Below are 22,676 nucleotides of genomic sequence, written 5' to 3' on the forward strand. Positions count from 1 at the left end.
ACATTCCTCGTTTACTAGGCTATTTTCACTTGCTTTTACCAGATACTTCCATTTCAAACTTCAATTTATACCAAACCTTACTAACATCATGTCAATGTGTGGCTAATTATTGGTTATGGTCATTTAATATCAGACAGACACTAATCTCTAGCACTGTGGTGAAATTGTGGTGAATTATTGGTTCCAATATGGCCAAATGCTAATATTAAACAGCACTGTCAGATGACTGTGGTCCTCCATGGGGAAATCAGGAAGCACGTTGCTGCCTCAGCATCTTCTCATCCCGAGACGCCTCTACTCAATCACTACTCCTTCCTGTGATTCTTACTACGTGATGAATGCCATCGGCGAGGCTTCCTCTGTCTGTTGTGTCAACAGGAGACCTGGCAATACCAGCACTCCACCGTCAGCCATCTTGTTGTTGTTTTGGCCCAGCGATTGAGTCAAAAGTTAAGACCTGCTTATTACTCGGTGACTGAGCAGAGGCAAGTTAGCAAGCAAGTCTCATTCGGAGTCTGAAAGGTCGAGAAGTAGTGTCCTCTCTGTTATGAATAATCCCACAGTGACTCCATGTTAGGCCTCCATCCTGATCAAACCAGAGCATACGGAGTGAGCACAGCCTGGTGAGAAAGCTGTCATTTGGACGTAGGATTATAACAGCTGATGACTCTACCTCTAAGGGGCCGGAGCATTCCCTGATCACACTGCAGATATCCACTGTGGCTTCTGGAGACTCACTCCCAGACAAACAAAGACAGGCATTTTATCAACACAACAACAGAAGAACTCTTCAGTCAAGAGTTCAAAGTTCAGACTGAGGGAGTGTCCAGAGACAGAGAGAAAGAGAGAGGCTGAACCTTGTGTGTGTGTGTGTGTGTGTGTGTGTGTGGGCTGGAGCCAGCTGTAGTGTAGCAGAGTAGCAGAGCCTCCTCACATAGCTCGGCCTGTATAGAAACACAGACAGCTGGGTATTGTACATCTCCTGGAGCACATGGACTTCCTCACATGCCCGAGCCAGTGAACATCAACACTGAGGCCAAGCTCACTCACCCTGCTGTTTGCCGTTTCCCATGAATACACATTGTAGGGGCATAGTCCATCAAATCTACTACTGCGTCTCTAAAAAAAAACTACCAAAATGTCCAAGAATATATCTTTAAATTCATGTACTCATCAAAATAAATGTTAACTGTGATACAATTAGCATTTATATCAAGCTTAACATCCTTTCACACAAGGCAGCAGAGTGCCGTTTCTTGAACCCCCCCAAAAAACACTTACCGGTTCATTGAATACAACTTGAGAGTCTGCAAATAGCTTACCAAACCATGCTAAGCACGGATGTACGGTATAGAGCTAATTTGCCAAATTGGTGGACCGCATTATCGCGAGTTCACAACTACGCAAAGCTGTATTAATCCCTGATACAGCAACGTTTCTGCATGAAATAACATGGCCTCCAGAAGCTAATAATCATGTGACCTAGTGAAGGATGAAATGTTCGTTTGCTTCAGTCTCTCAAAAGGAAGAACATTGAGCCTATTTCTCTCATCCGCAGGCTTGCTGTGCAGGCAGGAGAGCCACTCCTTGTTAATGAACATCACTGTGTTGCATATATTACCCAGCTGAACCCCGCAACACTCAACATAGATGAATGTGTACAACAGTAATGTGCTGCCCTTACTCACCCTGCTACAAGAGCACAGGAGGGAAAGAGGATGAATAACCATCATAAAATGCTGGTACATTTTGTGTGTGTGTGTGTGTGTGTGTGTGTGTGTGTGTGTAACAGCCAGTGTGGCACACCGAGCGGGTCTTAACTCTTCATCCCCCTGCAAAGTCCTCTCCCAACAAAGGACAGGGGGAGACAGGAGGGAGGCGGGGGGAGGCAGGAGGAGAGAGGGGGAGACAGGAGGGAGGCGGAGGGAGGCAGGAGGAGAGAGGGGGAGACAGGAGGGAGGCGGGAGGGAAAAAGACAGGAGGAGGGAGGAGACAGGAGGGGGGAGACAGAGGGAGGCGGGGGGAGGCAGGAGGAGAGAGGGGGAGACAGGAAGGAGGTGGGGGGAGACACTGAGCACAGCCTGTCAGGTTGGCGTGACGGAACACTCATAGTCACGATTCCCGGGCTGTGACATGCCTCGTCTGGCCGGCCCAGGATGACGGTTCATCTGCGGATGGAATTACAGCTGCGTCTGATTGGTGGGTAGGGAGGATCTAAGGGTGATGCTGTCACACACACTGCCATAAAACAACCTCAAACATGGATAGATTGAGAATGTTCAGTGAACCTGATGTGTGTGAGTGTTTGCATCTACACAGGTCCCACACACTAGGCCTATACTGTGTGGGCTGAGAGCATGTTTCTGTATTAGTCCAGACAGAGGTTTCCTGCTGTGGTTTCTACTCTGCTCTGCTCTGCTCTTTACCTCAAATCAGCCTGACTAACCGGTGTCTGTATGTAGCCTCGCTACTTTTATAGCCTGTTTTTCACTGTCTTTTTACTGTTGTTTTTATTTCTTTACTTACCTATTGTTCACCTAATACATTTTGTTGCACTATTGGTTAGAGCCTGTAAGTAAGCATTTCACTGTAAGGTCTAGACCTGTTGTATTCGGCACACGTGACATATAAACTTTGACTTGATTTGATTTAACTAACAAGACGTCTCAGCAGAGAAGGTGAAATCTCTCACACAGAGAGGAACGTAAAGGGAAAGCATTGCAGCTTTGTGAAACAGGCCTACACCTTCCCTGCAAAGGAAGTGTGCTGGCACAGCTAACCACATGCTGCCTGTAAAAATGTTGCATCAATCATGCTGCATTCCATAGCAGACAATGGCAAAGAACAGTGGTTGTTAAAATCTGGAGTGTTGCCAACTCGAAGAAAAAAGAATTCCGGATGGATTCTCCTCGGGTTTTCACCTGCCATATCAGTTCTGTTACAGACATTATTGTAACAGATTTGGAAACTTTAGGGTGTATTCTATCCAAGACTACCAATTATATGCATATCCTAGCTTCTGGGCCTGAGTAACAGGCAGTTTACTTTGGGCACCCCAGTCATCCAAACTTCCAAAAACTGCCCCAATATCCCTAAGAAGTTCAAATCTGGAGTGTAGCCAATATGTCTCTTCAGCATTTTGGCAGCTGTGTGACTGTAAACAGTAGGCATGCGTTGTGTTGTGGGAGGGGGGGTGCAGTATAGCCGCCAACTGTACGGCCTCCTATCTCAATCTATCCATGTTTGAGGTTGTTTTATGGCAGTGGGTGTGACAGAATCACCCCTATATCCTCCCTACCCACCAATCAGATGCAGCTGTAATTCCATCAGCAGATGAACCGTCATCCTGGGCCGGCCAGACGAGGTATGTCACCGCCAGGGAATCGTGACTATGAGTGTTCCGTCACGCCAACCTGACAGGCTGTGCTCAGTGTCTCTCCCCGCCTCCTCCTCTCTCGGGAGAGGGCTTTGCAGAGGGATGAAGAGTTAAGACCCACTCGGTGTGCCACACTGGCTGTTTCACACAGACAAAAGAAAAACAGGTCAAGGGTACAGGATGAATCGAAGCCATCAATCAATAGGCCCCAGCCTGTCTTGGCCATTCACACAGCAACACTAGATTACCGAGGTCACCTCAACCACACACACACACACCCTGTTTATAGTGGAGTCTAGAGATCAGAATGTGGGATCATTTGGAGCTACAACACCAGTAACAAAAGGAATCAGGACAATGATGCAATGTCACCTAGCTTCAACCTGGATTACCCCACTGCCAACAAGCCTCCTTCCAGACAATGACGTGATGAATCACATAGGTGTCAGAGGCCTAGGCCGACACCACACCGTGCATGGCAAGACACCCTGACACCAGAACACAATGGAACGGTGCCATAAGAGCAGAGGAGGAGGAGATTCCAGCGCCCACATTCGTGAGAGAGAACAGTTACACTACACCCAATATTACTGGAACACACAAACATGCTCAAAATGGCAAAACCTGTACAACCTGAACAACCTACAAATCAGTGAGTAACCGCTCAATGCTCTCACGCTGCAGTAACAAGGTCCTTCTAGCAATGCCAAATCTTTCCATGGTGGACGCCTGCCTGCTTCGTTGGTTAAGCCACTTGAATAGTGGGGGGGGGGTCGACAGTATAGTACAAGCCAGGTGTTATCCAAGGCCAGACAATTCACTGATGTTTCCTCTCAAGAACATGGGCCCTCCAATCAGTCAGGCAGTCAATAGGCTGACATCAAAAGGGCTGGGTGAAACAGTCAAGGCCGTTTCAACAGTGGATAGAACCTTTAAACAAGACAAGTGTGTATGAAATACACTGTATGAAATGCACAGTATGAAACTTCTGTATGAGGCACATTTGTAAAGCAGCGTGTATGAGAGCGGGAGCTGACAAAGATGTCTGCACGAGACGGAGTCTGCCCGAGACGGAGTCTGCACGAGACGGAGCAATAGTAGTACAATGGTAATATACCACTGCAGGTTTAGCTAGGCCTTTGCCTCATGAATCACTGTGCCCTGAGGACAGGGAGAGAATGCTTAATGGCCACCACGCAATGGCTGTGTCCTTATTGACACCCTATTCCCTAGTGCACTACTTCTGACCAGGGCCCATAGTGCTGTGTTAAAAAAGTAGTGCACGATGTAGGGAATAGGGTGCCATTTGGGATGACAGCACGAGACGGAGTCTGCACGAGACGGAGTCTGCACGAGACGGAGTCTGCACGAGACGGAACGAAACCCATAAATGACTCAAATGTAAAACGTACAAGAGGACGCAATCATTACCTTGCCGTCTAAAGAGGGTGTTTGAAACGACACGGAATGAAAGTGGCAATACGAGAACGACAACAGAAGCAACCGAAGCGTATCATAGGAACAGAGTGAGCTGAGCGTTACGTCTGGCTAGAGCTAGCCTCTCCCACAGACAGGCCTGACAGCCAGCCTCCCTCCACTCAGGGGGATAATTACACGTGGCTGTGGGTGAGCGCGCCGTTGCCGTTCAGGTCGCCGAGATGTCAGAAACAATAACGGCTCTAATGGCGCCCGGCCCTCACTAATTGCAGTGTGGCTTTTAGCATGCAAAGGGATGACGGCTAGGTTAAGACTACAGCACTACGCCGCCGGCCCCCCGTCTCACTGTAAAGAGCCACCGTCGGGCACTTCTATTAGAGACGATCAACACTTATAATCTGGGACACCGCCTGGTATAGAAGTCCTGGATGGCAGTTTCCATACCGAGCGGTGACGCAGCCAGTCATTCTGAAGCACTGGGTGACAGTCAATAGGAGTTTGATCTTAACACTGAGCTGAACCCAACCTCTCAGTGGAATCAGGAGTCACCATAAGGTCTATACGGGTGTCTGGGACAGGTGTGTTTCTGTACCCCTGTTATCATCTGATCTCTCTCACTCTGTAGTATGTGATCCAGTCAAGTAGCTAGTAGGCTACTGTTAGCAAGCTACTGACGATAAAGGCAATATAATCCAATGTGCAATCTGTTAGGCTATATCACACACAAAGATCAAGGATAAACTCTTTGGCATAAACAGCCCATCTAAAAAAGTCCCGTCTCAACAAATGAGCTTTTCATTAGTGCGAGGCTTTGGTCGCCTTTGGCTAGCGATTAGCAGGTGTGTTTCCATGAAGCGAATCGCACCCTTCAATGCAACAACATTGATTTCATCTGTCTGTACAGATGAGTAAGCATAGCTGAAGGGAGACTGGGGAAGATGCAACTGAAAAAAGCTCCTTTCGGATTTGTCAACTTGGCAGTTTGTGTACAATGAATTAAATGCATGAGACTTGCCTGGCTGTGATAAATGGAGTAAATGCAGCTCTGATATTATATTCCTAAAATAGCAATAGTAGTACAATGGTAATATACCACTGCAGGTTTAGCTAGGCCTTTGCCTCATGAATCACTGTGCCCTGAGGACAGGGAGAGAATGCTTAATGGCCACCACGCAATGGCTGTGTCCTTATTGACACCCTATTCCCTAGTGCACTACTTCTGACCAGGGCCCATAGTGCTGTGTTAAAAAAGTAGTGCACGATGTAGGGAATAGGGTGCCATTTGGGATGAACCAAAATAAGAATCATGTACTAACTAAGGGAAGAGGCTCATTTTCAACAGAGCACTTTCCACTTTGTGTTTGGTTGAAAAAGTCAAAGCTTTTAAAAAAGGCAGGCCAACACAAATACATTACCTGCAAAACAACATTTCCATATCATTACAAGCCTTACTGAGAGAGATGTTTAGCAGGTCGTGGGGTTTGATATTGCTTTGTTTATTCAGTGTGTTGTTTCGCTGTGCAGCGACGGTGATGGGATTAGTCCTTTATTAGCAAAGGGACGATCAAGCTAATATTGGGAAGATATTGTGGTGGCGGTGTGTGCGTGTGACCTCTGTGTCAGGTAATATCATCTGTGGTGTGTGTCCAGTCACTGATCCACTGATGCAGCCAAAGCTACAAAAGGACCAGGGGCAACAGGTCTGATCTGTTGGCAGTTTAAACAGTCAACAGGGAAACAAGTTCTTCCACTTTCTCTTTGTCAGGTCATTCATATTCAACTGTCTGGAATTGTACAACTCCAGGCAGGCACTCATGTCTACTATAGGGACTGACATCACTGATGTTAGCCTAGTACCTCCAACAAAGCATGAAAGTCATGATTACAAAGTCCGCTGCAATGGAGATGAAGTTGGAAGAAGCAACCCCTCATGACCCCCCCCCCATCAGCATACAACAAACACCCACCCACACACAGCCACCCACAAGCCTGTGCGCACGCACACACACACACTCTCTGCAGCTTGCAGCGTCTCGTCCTTGCTCTGTGCCCTCCAGAAGCCCTCTGGAGTGTGGTGATCAGTCTGATAGCTGAGGAGGATACAGTCAGACTGCACCCACAGAGCAAACTCTTCACTGAGAGGACTTCCCCCTTTTAAACCACTGGAAGAACAGTCAGAAATGTAACAGTTTAACAAAGACAGTTTCTTACCAGTCTGGTAAGAAACTATCTCTAACAAACGGTATGCTTGCTACAAACCAAAACATGTCAGCTTCATACCATATAAATTCTTCACTTAATAAGAGAAGTTCCTTTTTTATAACCAGTGCAGAATAACTGTCAGAGGTGAAGCACCACATTAGCAGTCAGAAATGAAACAAAGCTATGGGCTAAGCTAAGAAAAAGATGTAGGAAACCAACGACCCAATTGAGTGATTCCCACTAAAATGATTAAAAACCACCAGATACTGACGTCATAACAAATAAACCTCAATGATATGATAGTGTTCCGGTGACTATCCACCAGCCCAACACTAGGGCAGGGTTCAATGCTTTGTGTGGTACGAGGGTCTACCCTCAACTGACAGTCTGATTCGGTTTTCTGTTCTGTGTGTTTCCTCTGGCACGGCCAGAAGCATTCCTTAACGCTTGTTTGTGTTGATGTGAAAGGCGGTGGGTGTTCGTAGCTTTGTTTACAGAAATAACAATTGGGCAGAGAGGAAGTGGCCTAGGACAACAGGACTGAGTGGATTCTATCTGGAGTACTGACAGTCAACAGTAGTAAACAGGGTAGCAGGCCTAACAACACTGACCCCAACATTATGTAGTCGGCACTGTTTGTACTTCAAATAGGCTATACAATATAAAACTACAGTGTAGCTTGAAGGTAGAAATCTGTAAGCCTGTACTGGCATAGAAAGTTAAAGACGCTGGCATTTGTCAACATTTATGAAAATGAAAGGGGAGAAATATGAAATGATAATTCGATTTTGCCTTCCTATTAAGTGGCGACAAAAATGCATTATATATATGTAATAGCCTTTGAAATGATGGGCTGCCATGGTAACCATGGGGACAATGTCACATTATTGAATTTAAATAGCTTCCTGTTTGACCTCTAAAGATCTGACCTGAAGTAACTTTGTAAACCACAACAAAAATCAATAACACCACAAATCAAATGTTATTTGTCACACGTGCCGAATACAACAGGTGCAGACCTTACAGTGAAATGCTTACTTACAAGCCCTTAACCAACAATGCAGAGAGAGAACAGTCTATGACTGGGGTGGCTGGAGTCTGACCATTTTTAGGGCCTTCCTCTTGACACCGCCTGGTATAGAGGTCCTGATTGGCAGGGAGCTTGATGTACTGGGACGCACACACTACCCTCTGTAGTGCCTTGCGGTCGGAGGCCGAGCAGTTGCCATACCAGGCAGTGATGCAACCAGTCAGGATGCTCTCGATGGTGCAGCTGTAGAACCTTTTGAGGATCTGAGGACACATGCCAAATCTTTTCAGTCTCCAGAGGGGGAATAAGATTTCTTGTGCCCTCTTCACAACTGTCTTGGTGTGTTTGGACCATGAAAGTTTGTTGGTGATGTGGACACCAAGGAACTTGAAGCTCTCAACCACAAAACTGACCCAGCGTTTAGAGGAAACTTCACCCCCTCCACAGCATCAGGGAGAGGGGAACCTGATTGCCTGTTCGCATGCATGGTTTCCATGGCAACCACTACAAAAGGCTATCATGGGCCTGCCCAGCCATAGCGACCTGGCTTGGAGTAAAACCCAGGTGACATTCCACAGAGCCAAATCCCCCATCTCCAGTGTCAGGGCAGAGCCCAGCAGTCTTAGTCAATGGTTTACAGAGCAGAGCCAGAGTGGCATACGATTCAGCTTCCAGTGAGTGGGGAGGCGCCGTTAAATCAAGCTGCCTGGCTGAGTGTGATGGCCTGAGGTAGACCTATAGCTAGGCCTAGCTATTGTCCATAATGCAGGGGTCGTGTTAACGCAGAGTGTTTCACGCAGAAAAAGAAAAAAAAGATAAAACGCATAAGAAATATCTTGCTGCGTTTTGTAAACGCAGATCTAAAATGCTCTTTATTCCAATTTCTGCTCGCCGTCAGGATAATTTGGTGCTTCAGTTGCACTTCTCCACTCTGATGAGAATTCACAAACGGGAATTTTATCAGTAGACAGCACTCTGACTGATGTGTAGCTACTCTTCTAGGTGTAGCCAAGCAAAACAAATGTAGCTGGCAACATTCTTTCTATGATGAACATTAGAACTATGATGGCCATACGTCGTATATGCACAAAAAAAGAAGATTTTACATTGTTAGATCATTTACTTGTGTGGCTGCTAGCCAAATAGTGTTGCACTTCTGTTGTCATCTGATGAAAATGAAGCCACTTCTGCTGAATGTGTTCCACTAATGTATTTTACGTGAAGGAAAACTATAGTTGCACGTCCCTGATCACTCTATTGAAGCAAAAGAACACTTGACTTTTAAAATATTCTCGCTTTTATCCATAATAATGTCATCATGTACACTAGCCTAGCAGCACTGCATCTGCCAGCTGTTGGCAAGAGCACACTTGCGGAGACCAGTTTGTGACCAGTGTGTGACAAAACTATCGGTAGAGATGAAAATGCAATGGAAACACAATGAACTTTAGATTTTTATTTGGTATTAAAAAAAAATACGTTTTGCGCACTACGTCATCACGCACTGAATTTTTTCCGCAACAAGTCAGTTTGGTAAACACCACTGGTGGGAAAATACGCATATTTTCTTTATGCAGATTTTAGAATACTTGCATGAAAATCTGTCGCCAATTGGAAGGTATCAACTGGTCGATTGTTTGGTCGATGGGCTGTTGGTCGACCGAGATTTCTTTAGTCGAACAGTAGCAAAAAACAATAATAATGTCATGGTGTACAAGACACCTGTGTGACTCACGCCTGTCTGAGTGGACTGGTCCGTTGTGGAGGCGGTGGGGATGGCAGTCCATCACTAAGACATGTGCTACTGAAATGGTATATGTTATAACATAAGAACAATGGTGCAATACTAATACAAATTATTTTTGAACAAATGTGCTTTCTCCCGCATTGGATAGCGGTGGCTGTCCATGGTTCTAAAACACTGTTGAATTGCCGCCACTTCCTAGACCATATTGCTATGTGCATAATAGCAAAGTTATAATAATAATAAATAATAATAATAATAATAATAATGCTCCTTTTTCTTGATGTCCTTATTGCTATTATTACTGTTATTATTATCATTATTATGATCATCATCATCATAATAATAATAATAAGTAATGTCATTATCATTAGTAGGTTTAGTATAGCAGCCTTGTATAACCACCACTGAGTTTTAGGCCTAAGAGCACATCCTGTTTAGTCTTAATACCGTAACTTACTTAGGCCTATATTTCAATACTTATATAGGCTACAGTATCAATCAATCATTCATTAATTCATATTATTACACATTGTCACATCATTCATGATTTTAAATGCAATCAAGTATTTTCGTTTTAAAATAAAATAAAGTGATCCTTGAATAATTAGCAAACAACAAATAAACCGTTCCATTTCAGAAATTGCATTCGCAAATGAATGCAACTGTTTTTAGACATTGCTGTAATAAAGGCTTTACAAAAATCAATATTACAACAGACTCTCTGGTAACCTGATGATTTATTTAGTGTTGTTTACATTGTTCCAACAGTCCAAAAAAATGATATTGTAATCTAACAGCACCTGTTTGCCACACATAACATGGACGCAGCGCTTGCTCCTTACCTTCTTTGTCTTGATCTCCAGTATTTTCCACAACTAGTCAAATTTATACCACACATCCAACTTCCCCTCTACATTCTGAGCAACCAGCAAGTACATTCCCCTGTTTCGAGTTTATTTGTCACATCCTCTGTATCCATTTTATTGTCACGTGTTCGGAGTTTGTTATAATATTCTATAGGTCAGGCCCTATTGGTCACGTGCATGTGATGCATACATGTGTCACGTAAAGAGAGTAAGGGTTGAGGGTAGTTGTGCACGATATATCGGTGAATATATCGGTGAACATATCGGAATCGGATGTCTAGTTTAATGCCGATGTGCAAAACCGATGTCAAAGCTGACATGCATACCTATATAACGAAGGTACATGACGTATTGACGCCACGTCAAATTTTGCCATATACGTGTAACACAGCATTCCTAAACTAGCCCACAATGTCTGCTGTGTGGATCGAGCAGTCAACAAGTCAAGCAGTCATTTGAAAGAGTAACAAAATGTCAGCGAGACAACTCAAAGGCGAAATCCATTAAAGCCAAGATAATGGAATTCATTGCCCTTGACAATCAACCGTTCTCTGCACCGGTGAACACTACCAAGTGCGCTATTTTTCCGATGTTGCCCTACCGGAGTTACACAGTAATAGTGTCACTGCTATTAGCTTCATGACATACATACTATGGAACGCTGTGTGGGTCTTTGCATGTCAAAATAGATACAGTAGCACTGTCAAAGCTGTACAAAAAAAGTCTGCAAACAAGCAAACACCGGCCACGAACGATGTGTTTACAATACCATGTTGGTAATAAAGCATAATTTGTTTGACCGCAAATTCTGGGGTAGCTAGCTTTAGCTTGGCACCTAGCTAGCACCAATACAACCAGCCTGAAAACAATGACCAGTAAAAACTCCAGTTATTTTGATCATTCTTAGCAATGATTTAGGAATCCTTGTGAGTAAGTATTAGCTAGGTTGCCACTTGTTCGCCAACTGAAATTGAACTTCAGTTCATGAAAATAAATAGCTAGCCAGCAACTTAACCCTGTTGCCCAAAGCTAACATTATAAGCAGCCAGCTAGCTTCATCTGGCTAGAAAGACTCGACCGGAACGGGTTGTGTTGTGAAGCTAGCCACAATAAGGATTAGGCACAATAGTGGAATTTGCGGTTTGCCTTCAAAATAAAAGTATGTCATTGACAGTGATGCCATATTTTATTTTGAAGGCTAACCACAAAGTCCACTATTGCAGCTAATCCTTATTGTGGCTAGCTTCCGACCACCATTAATCAAATAAGAAATCAGACGACACACAATTAATCTTCTCCTTTCCCCCTTCTGATAACCAGGCGGCGAATCGCATCTCTGCATGTCTGTCAGACATATCAGTGTGGATGACGGATCACCAGCTCAAGCTGAACCTCGGCAAGACGGAGCTGCTCTTCCTCCCGGGGAAGGACTGCCCGTTCCATGATCTCGCCATCACGGTTGACAACTCCCTTGTGTCCTCCTCCCAGAGTGCTAAGAACCTTGGCGTGATCCTGGACAACACCCTGTCGTTCTCCACTAACATCAAGGCGGTGACACGATCCTGTAGGTTCATGCTCTACAACATTCGCAGAGTACGACCCTGCCTCACACAGGAAGCGGCGCAGGTCCTAATCCAGGCACTTGTCATCTCCCGTCTGGATTACTGCAACTCGCTGTTGGCTGGGCTCCCTGCCTGTGCCATTAAACCCCTACAACTCATCCAGAACGCCGCAGCCCGTCTGGTGTTCAACCTTCCCAAGTTCTCTCACGTCACCCCGCTCCTCCACTCTCTCCACTGGCTTCCAGTTGAAGCTCGCATCCGCTACAAGACCATGGTAATTGCCTACAGAGCTGTGAAGGGAACGGCACCTCCATACCTTCAGGCTCTGATCAGGCCCTACACCCAAACAAGGGCACTGCGTTCATCCACCACTGGCCTGCTGGCCCCCCTACCTCTGAGGAAGCACAGTTCCCGCTCAGCCCAGTCAAAACTGTTCGCTGCTCTGGCACCCCAATGGTGGAACAAGCTCCCTCACGACGCCAGGACAGCGGAGTCAATCACCACCTTCCGGAGACACCTGAAACCCCACCTCTTTAAGGAATACCTAGGATAGGATAAAGTAATCCTTCTAACCCCCCCCTTAAAATATTTAGATGCACTATTGTAAAGTGGTTGTTCCACTGGATATCATAAGGTGAATGCACCATTTTGTAAGTCGCTCTGGATAAGAGCGTCTGCTAAATGACTTAAATGTAAATGTAAATGTAAGAACGGTCATATAAATGAGGGTTATTTTAGATGATGACACCTAGCTATATAGTTAGCTAGCTAACTATATAGCTACTGAAACAGATGTCGTTTCGCTATGTTTTTGGGGAAGAACATTGTTTGCATCCATGAGCTAGCTAGCTTTTTTTTACCAGCACTGTAAGTGTGCGAGACAACTTTACCAGCATCATAGCATACGTATCGATGAATCGTTGTGACATATGAAATACAAGTGAGTGTAATCAACACGTAAAAAATGTTTGAAAGCGTTAAATGATTATGTGATATGCAGTCATATTCAGGTCCTGATTGGTCAACAAGCTTATTTGACACGTCAAATAGTGTTAAATAGTATATTTTTTGACACGCAAAGACCCAAACGGCGTTCCATAGAAATCCTGGTTGAGAATGAAATGACTGAACAAATGAACAACAGCACAGCAAGTAAGTGAAAGAAATAGGTTTGGATTATGTTTTACTGGTAATGGGGACATACGTAAATGCCAACAAAATAACTTGTGTGTAACCTTTATTTAACTAGGCAAGTCAGCTAAGAACAAATTCTTATTTACAATGGCGGCCTACCCCGGCTAAATCCGGACAACACTGGGCCAACTGTGCGCTGCCCTATGGGACTCCCAATCATGTCCGGATGTGATACAGCCTGGATTCGAACCAGAGACTCTAGTGACGCCTCTTGCACTGAGATGCAGTGCCTTAGACCGCTGCCTCCATGTGTGTGTTAACTATTTAACTGTACAAGAATGCTTAAAAGGCCGCTAAAAATGTTAATATCGGTATCAGCCAAAAATGTCATATCGGTGCATCACTAGTTGAGGGAATAGGGAATGTTTTTCCTTACCAAATGAGGGATTTTGGTAATAGAACTTTTCAGTCAGAAATGGCTGTAATTATGTTGCAGCTTCAGCAACATGGACAGCGGGATAAACACTGTTGAAGTTCTGTAGTGGTCACTGCAGCATGGAGGAGAGAGACAATGGATGCTAGTCACACAGTCACTCGCTGTCCTTATAACACAGCAAGTCTGAACACAAACAAATCAATTAGGTCGGCTCCCTCTAGTCATTTGTGTATCTTAATTATTTCATCAAACAGTGCGCTTAAAGCAGCAGATAAGCTCAGTGCATATAGTTTTTTTTGATTAAAAACACATAGGATATGTCTACATATGGAAAAATACACGTTTAAAAATGTTGGCCAATCGATTCGTCGAAAGAACAGACGACTCTTGGAAGACAAAGATTTTTTGTTGTTGTCGGGGACAGCCCTAATTCAGAATGCTACCCATGATCCCTTGCACTGTCCTAAGTCTGGCTGGATAGCCTATTCATTTTAGAGATTTGTTTGAGGATAAATTCATTTTGCCTTTGTATGAGTCATCCGCGGACGACTGCAAATTAGCCACTTCTGGAGAGAGGAGGTTCCAGCCACTATGATAAATCCAGCTGAGAGAGAGAGAGAGAGAGAGAGAGCGTAAGAGCGAAAGAGTGAGCAGAAGGAGAGATCAGAAAGAAGAGCACAGAGCATGAAATGCAAAGTGCCATGTCTCAAAAACCTCAAATGACATTGGCCATGCTAAACAAACAAGAGAAAATGGAGGGGAGACAGGTCGGGTACAAATGCATCAGTAGGCCCAGGGACTCACGTTGTCTCCCAAATGGCACCCTATTCCCTATATAGTGCACTCATTTTGACCCAGGTCCCATATGGCTCTGGTCAAAAGTAATGCAGAATGTAGGGAATAGGGTGCCATTTGGGATGCAAGCCACAGCCTGAGAGATCCCCTCACTCTGGCACATCGGAGACCTGGCAGGTTGTCTCTACTGCTAATTTCTGTGAACTGCAATTATATGTCTTCTCCTCTCTGGATAAAGAAACTATCATGAATATGCACTTTATAATAGACACGTCGCTGGAGGGATAATATTTCTGGGTTTACCTCACGCCGTGCAGGCCAGCAGCACACAGCTGAAAACAGAGCTCGGAAACACGACGGTGCATAAAACTAGTACCACTGTGATATCGTTCAACTGAAAGACATGACTGACAGAAAGAATGTTTGACACAATGTTCTATATTCGGCATGACATTTGAAACAGCATTCTAAATGCTAAGGCATTGTTCCAGCAGTCCGACACTTATCCACTTTCCTCACGGCTACCTGAGGGTGAGGGCTGACTGACTGACTCCATGAGAGAGTTTAGTGTTCACGTGGGGAGGGAGGGAGGGAGGGAGGGAGGTTACAGTGCCGCCGTGCCCCACCAGCCGCATCCCTCCCAGTAGGTGTGATGGAGCCTACTGTGATGACTGTGTGGGAGACTCCATTGTGTTGCCACAGTGACAAAGCAGTTTTGCCAGTTCTTCCTGCCGTTCTCATTAACTGCCAGCCTTTCCTGCTCTTTTTCCACTTAACCCTCCATGCTCTGCTTCAGCGACTCACTAGCCTATCCTTTATTAGTTTCATTCATTCCTAGACCTGAGCCTCAATGTCTGCAGCCAACCAGAGACAGAGAGAGTGCGTGAGTGAGTGAGTGAGACAGGCAGAATAATATTGTGCAATTTGAGCAGACTATCATGAAATATGACACACCTCTTTTAAACAAACTGAAATCATGACATAGAGATATCATGTAGGCCCTGTTCCCATATACTTACAGTCCAACAAGTATGCACTTGTGTCTATTACACTCCCACTGTAGAACTGTTACTAAAGTGACACTAAGATGTCCCTTTAGTACCCATAGAGTGCCACAGTAGGAGTCATAATACCTATCAAATCTAGCGGTCAAACAGAGAAATGGTTCCAATCGTTTTTCCACCATTCATTTTTCCCATAGGGGATTTTAGAAACACTTCAAATGAGGGCTGTGTTTCATGAAGGCTTACCCTGGCGTGCCGTTTTGTTAACTTCTCTAGGACAAGGTGACTTATTAATATATTCGCCTGTATTTACCACCCAAAACTGAAATGCTAACGTGGCTATCATAAAGAACTACAAATGCCATGATGATCTGGAAGAGACTGACGAATCGAGGCAAAGGTAAGAATCTCTGGATTAACTATCTAATGTTTGCTAAATGTAGTACTGAATAAATTGGCTATATTTCTTTAAAATTTACAATTCTGTTAACTGTCTTGTGCACGTTTTAAATTGACAATACCTGTTAGCAAAGGTGTCAGCTAGCGATGACGTGCAGGAGCTTGAAGGTATTTGTAGTTTTGCATGATGTATACAAATCTGAGAGTAAATAGAGCCGAATAGATTGATACAAGTTGTCCGAGAGAGATTTACATGGTTATCAAAACGTAACGCCAGGGTAAGCCTACACAAACCACACACCTTATTTTAAATGTTTCTAAAATCCCCTATGGGAAAAACTAATGTTGGAAAAAACTATTGGAACCATTTCCGTGGATCGCTAGGTTGTATGGGTATTACGACACCTATAAACATAAGGCTATAAACATAATTTTTCTAAACTATGAACAGGATAAGACCATGCCCATTGCATCCTGTATGAATAATATGAAAAGTGATCATGCCTCGCTGGTTGGTTACAAAGCTTTTCCAAGTAATGATTTGTAAAACCAATATAGCATTTCCATCACCATGCAAATTCTACAAAGAAAACTCTTATGCACCATTAGCCCACACATTTCTAACTAATAGGCTATAGCCTAGTTCCGCATAGCCTACTACTCTAGTTACCTTATCATGGGAAGTAAATATTATGCACTCAGCTATTGGACCATATAGTAGGCTAGCTAATGAAGTAGCCTTGTCACAATATAGCCTTCATTATAAACAAATATTGGCCAGAAGGTAGCCAAGAAATATAGAAAAGGCAGGTTGGTAGACAGTGTAACATGATCCTCTATGGACGGTTTCCAGGGACTATTTAGATTAGTGTGTGGCTTCCGATAATCAGCTTACCAGGTTGAAGACGGTCTCCACAATGTCCCGGTTGGAAACTTCCCCAACTTCCACCAGACCGGCGAGGACAGCGAATTTCTTTTTGATTCCTCGGATTGGGATCCCAGGGTTGAGCGACACCGCCGCAGCTCCATCACCTTGCCCGGCTGGTCGCCCAGCACCAGGCGTCTCCTCGCTAGCCATCGCTACAGGAGGACAGGTGGCGTTAACAGGTAAGGCACCTGTTCACCCCCAAAGGCGGTAATGGGATACAGTAAAGTCGGTGAAAGAAAAAAAACAATGGTATCCTCTTTCCAGCTATGTCGACAGTCTGGAGGTAAACAACGAAAATATTTCCCTCCCCATTCAAAACAGTTCCCAAAATAAGCCTTCGAGTCAACAAAGTACGTTTTGTAGTCCGCGAAAGGCACAGGCGCACGAGAGTTGGGTTTCTACTCGATGACACCGCGACATTGGAGTTGTCACTGCGTTTCCATGTAGAACTCCTCTCCCCCGGTCGGAAACTTGATAAGGAGGCGAATGAAATAATGCATCAAAACCCGTTCACTAAAATGGACCGGCTTAATAAGATTTGGTTCTAAAGGCAAGTCGCAGAGACCTTGCCCTTCCTCCCCTCTGTCAAAATATAAGAGGCACCTGCGACTTTCATTTCTTCACTAGTCCAGCCAGGCTACAGCAGTAGAACTTGCTATTGTCACAGCAGGCTTGACAGGTAGAGTGCTGTCATGAGCAACAACTCCTAAACGTGGCTCAAGTACGGCAACAGCGCCAGTGGTGCTCGACAAGGGACAGCAGTCATCCACTCAGTCCTCCCCTAAAAACTGCTAGACTTGTTCAAATTTCACTTACAGCGCTTTCTCTTCCTGATTTACCCCCTGCTACAGCTCTTCCCCGCCATAACAGTATTATACCAGTATTCTGCCCGCGGCACAAATGATGACGTCATGTTCGTATGGTAACGAGGAAACCTTCAAAATAAAAGCCCACATTTCAAAACATTACAATTCAAAATATATTGCATTTGAATCAATGGACACTTTTACTGTGCCAACAAGAAAAGGCAATAGGTAATTTATGAAATCAAATAAAAAAATATTGTTTCAACTTTTTTAAGACCTACAAACACATACAGAATATTGTGCTATAGAGATAACTTTTATACGTGTCTCAGCTAATGTGGGGTGGAAAATACTCAATAGGGTCTCTAATAACCAAATATGTTTCATTTTTGAAGGGGACTGTGTCACACGGTCTGCTGCTGGCTGAGTATTTACTGAGTATTTCACGCCACACTTTATCTGAGGCAGGTAGAAAAGTAATCTTTACAAGCCAATATGTATCCCATGTACAGTCTATAATAGTGTACTGCATTGGGGGCTATGGAGGGGGGGGGGGAGTGAAAAGCCAGAAGCAGGCCAAGCGACACAGTCCACTGCCAAAGCTAACCATATTTGGTTAGTAGAGATGCGACTGAGTATTTCACACCACAGTTTATATGAAACAGGTAGTAAAGTTTTTTCTCTACAACACAAAAAGTACCCATTGCCTAGCACGAGAAAAATTTAAGTTTTGTAGACTCTATTGAATAATTCCAATAACATATATTTGTATTTTATTAAACATGTATTTCTTTAAATGTAGCCTACAATAGCTTTCAACATTCCAGTATTTGTTGAAACTTTCCAAAGAAATGCATAAATAATACAAGAACATCAATACATTGGTTGCAATGCTGTGAAAAACAGTTGTACCGCACTAGATTGCAAAAAAAAAAGCGATATTCCCAAAGTTTAGCATGTATTTACACGGGGACTCTTATTTACGGGAGAAAAAAAATCCGCGATCGTGCTGCCAGCATAATATCCTGCTGCTAAGAGAACAGTAATGAGTGGAGCATGCGCAGTTGGCATCGAGTGACTTCGACAGGGTGTCTCAGGCGTTGATATATCTCAATGGTCTCAGGTGTAGCCCAGGTGGATGGCGCTGTGGACTTGTTCATGCCAGGGATAGAGGGCAGGCTTATAATGCAGGAAACGAGCAGCGCTTCACAAATATTCGGTTCCAAAGGAATAGAGTCTAGTGTACAATTTCGCCTCATATTGTAGCCAGTTGGCCTATAATGCAGAGACGTCTAAAGGCAAGAGAAAGATACTTGCTCGAGTCAGGAGTCATCTACTGATGTGCACTCAAAGACATACCAGAGATTTTGCATTAAACAAATTGCATATAAAAACTCTAAGGATTAGGCTGTAATAATGGTTGTCAATGTAATGTTTATTTTTTCCTATAGGCAGACTTTAGGCATTATCTACCCACATTATGCAACCATGGTTACAGTTGTATAGAAGGGGAAACATTTGTAAACATGTTTATATTATTGATAAAAATAAGAGTAGGCAAAATAATGTCCTGCTGTAAAAAAATGTAAGTCATATTCACATGAGACATGTAAATTGTGATGCTTCTCTCTACAGTCCATGCAGTGGAACATTGACAGCTGTAATGCAACCGGAGGTGATAGAAACCAGACATTAAAACGATGTGACAGCGATGCTTCTCTTGCCTCTTCCAGTCACTGACCCATGTTGCAAGAAAGGCATTGCACTGTACTTGTGCACGTGACATTAAAACCTGAAACTTGTTGAAGACGTTTATGAGACCAAATAAATACATTGTCAGATAGGTTTCTATTTCATTTAGCCTACGTGTATTGAATAGCCTATGTATGATTGAAGTGTAATAAAAGATAAAATGCTATGTATTTGAACAAAGATCGTTATTGCATGATTAAGATGTGTGTCTCCTCTCATCTCCTAGGAGGCTCTGATACAGGATGACTTCAGTTGCTCAATGGGATGGGGGATGGCTCCCAGTCCTAGGCTGCATCCTAAATGGCACCATATTCCCTATATAGTGCACTACTTTTGACCAGGGCCCGTAAGGCTCTCGCCAAAAGGAGTGCACTGTGTGGGGAATAATGTGCCATTTTAGGACGCAGTTCTAGTGCTGTTGCCAAGGAGTCAGGCACCGCCACAATTCTTTTGACCTCACAAGCAGTCCCTCTCCCTGGGGACACTGGGACACGAGGCAGTCAGTTGAGTTCCAGCATCAGACAGAGGCTGCGTCCCAAATGGCACCCTGTTCCTTTTAATGTGCGCTACATTTGACCAGAGCCCTATGGGGGCTCTGATCAAAAGAAGTGCACTGTAAAGGGAATAGGGTTCCATTTGGGAGGTAGACAAAGTCAAGGTTGGTCTCTGTAGCAGTGACCTGAAATATAAGTGCTTACTACAGTGAAATGCTTTAATTTACATGCAGGCTTGGTTCAAGTCAAGACACTTTTGCACTGACTTACCAGAGGTAACCTATAAAATGAAAGTAAGAGAGAGTGTTGATATAGTAACTTGTATTTCATAGTGGGCTGTTGAACTGCAACCTTGATGACGTTAATTAAATACACATTTAATTTACAACATTTTCTTTTCTTGTTTTGTCTTTTGTGTTCCACAACGCATTAATGAATTCAGCTACTCACAGAGCTTTGTGCCAAAGTGCTGTCATCTTTTCTTTGAATGAACATTCATTATATCCTTCTAAATCAATACCTGAGGGAAATATATATTTTTTTAATATCTTGAACAAATAAATGCTGCTAAAACCATATGGTTGGAACACACATCCTCTTGACTGTTTTCTTTAAGAAATGTATTCTGCGTGAAGCTTGGATTTACTTTGAACCCCCCATGGGGCAGATTCCATCAGAAAACGAAGCTGAGTGAAGGCTGTTGCATTATGGTGACAAGAGGGAATTACACACATCTCTCCAGAGACTACCCACTGGGCACAGATGTCAATTCAAGGTCTATTCCACTTTGGTTCAATGTCATTTTGTTGAAATGACATGGACAGGGCCGGTTTAATGCAGGTGTTTACCGGGGCTGAAGCCCCTGGGCCCAGGCCAGTGGGGGGCCCAAGAAGCATATATATACAGTATATATTATAATTGTTTTACTGCAACCGCCAACCACAGGAGGATTCAGGAGCCCGCTCTCAATGAGTGTAGACAACCTGCTGCTACCGCTCTACTAATCATCAGATGGGGGGAGGAGAGGAGGTATGGGGCCCACGTGGGTAACTGTGGGGCCCTGCCTTGATTGGGTAACCGATTAATAAAAAACTGCATAATAAATAAATATGACTGGTCAATTGCGTGAGTCAGGGGCTGGGCCCAAGAGCCAAAAAAACACAATTACGTTTTTTTTTCCAACCACAGGAGCCTGCTCTCAATGTTCAAAATACCCCGAGTGCATAATTTAGCCACAGAGGATCAATAGTTTTAAGAAAATAACTGTGGATTAAATTGTATCAAAAGTGCATACAGGTAACTAACAAAATAAAGGAAACACCAGCATAAAGTGTCTTAGGGTATTGGGTCACCACAAGCTGCCAGAACAGCTTCAATGCGCCTTGGCATAGATTCTACAAGTGGACATAAACCATGCCAGGAAAATGCACCCCACACACCATAACATACACTTTGTATCCCTCACTTTCTCAAGTGTTTCCTTTATTTTGGCAGTTACCGGTTGCCTACAGTCGGGAGGCCGCAATTTGGCCAGCATGCACGCCAAATATACAGCTTGTTGCATTGTGACCATAGACATATAATCCATAAAAGGGATTTGGAACCTCTTACCCTGGCAATTTGAGTGTTAAACTCATGGGTTCACTATCATTGGCTGCCAGTCCTGATTTAAATGGGAACTGCCATCTATGGATTATATTCTATGCGGCTGTCGGTTTGCATTTTGCAAATTTCGAAATACAATCGTGGGAAAAATGTACAGTTTGGAAAGCAAGCAACGTTGATTCAACCAGTGTGTACCCAGTGGGTAAATTCGTTGATGATGATAATGCCTTTCTGAATAGGAGGCTGATTTTTAGCAGCATGCTACAGAAGGTAGGCAATATGGCAGGCAATCAAGATAACGTTTTTTGGAGGCATGTTGTGAGAGAAGAGAATGCCGCACCTCTCTTGATTTTGGTTGTTGGCTTCAACCAGGCGAGAAGGTCAAAACGTTTTCAGTGACAAGATTAAGAACATTTTGGGCGCCTGCTGATTTTAAAGCCAGGTGAGGGGTTCAAAACGTTTTCAGGGACAAGAGTAAGACCTTTTTGGGCGCCTGCTGATTTTAAAGCCAGGTGAGGGGTTCAAAACGTTTTCAGGGACAAGATAAGCACTTAGTCCATGTTGGATGGTTGTTAAGCTTTAAAGACCCCCACTTCCATTCTCCTGATCAGGGATTATCCCTGACAAGGAGATGACAGGAATGTTATTAATTCTATTTAAATTAATCTTCACTAGGTGTTACAACATGTCTCTAACGTGCACATTCACAGACTCATTTATAAAATGTATATGATTTATGTATACTGTACATATGAGGGATTTGACCGAATTAGGCCTCACCAACATTAGGACATATGTTGAACATTAAAGAGTACCTTTCAGTTACTGTATACAATCTTGGAAAAAATGTGCTATCTAGAACTCAAAAGGGTTCTTTGGCTGTCCCCATAAAATAACTCTTTGAAGAACCTTTTTTGGTTCCATGTAGAACTCTTTTGGGTTCCATGAAGAACCCTGTCCACAGAGGGTTCTACATGTAGACAGCCGAAGAACCCTTTTGGAACCCTTTTTTCTAAGAGTGTAGAGACAATGTAGGTCTTTATTTTTTATTTATTTATTTCACCTTTATTTAACCAGGTAGGCAAGTTGAGAACAAGTTCTCA

General features: G+C 43.8%; 1 protein-coding gene across 5 annotated transcripts in view; it reads right to left on the reverse strand.

The window, feature by feature from the left end:
- Positions 1-17,804, reverse strand: part of LOC106602365 (lipopolysaccharide-responsive and beige-like anchor protein) — a 334,228-nt gene extending 316,424 nt beyond the window's left edge. For all 5 annotated transcript variants that reach the window (XM_045716597.1, XM_045716594.1, XM_045716596.1 and 2 more), the window contains exon 1: positions 16,884-17,804. In XM_045716597.1, the coding sequence (XP_045572553.1) occupies positions 16,884-17,066 (183 nt within the window). In that variant the 5' untranslated portion in view covers positions 17,067-17,804. The remainder of the gene's footprint in view (positions 1-16,883) is intronic.
- Between the last annotated feature and the right edge of the window lie 4,872 nt (positions 17,805-22,676).

Source organism: Salmo salar, chromosome ssa04 (assembly GCF_905237065.1).
Source record: "Salmo salar chromosome ssa04, Ssal_v3.1, whole genome shotgun sequence".
Lineage (NCBI taxonomy): Eukaryota > Metazoa > Chordata > Actinopteri > Salmoniformes > Salmonidae > Salmo > Salmo salar.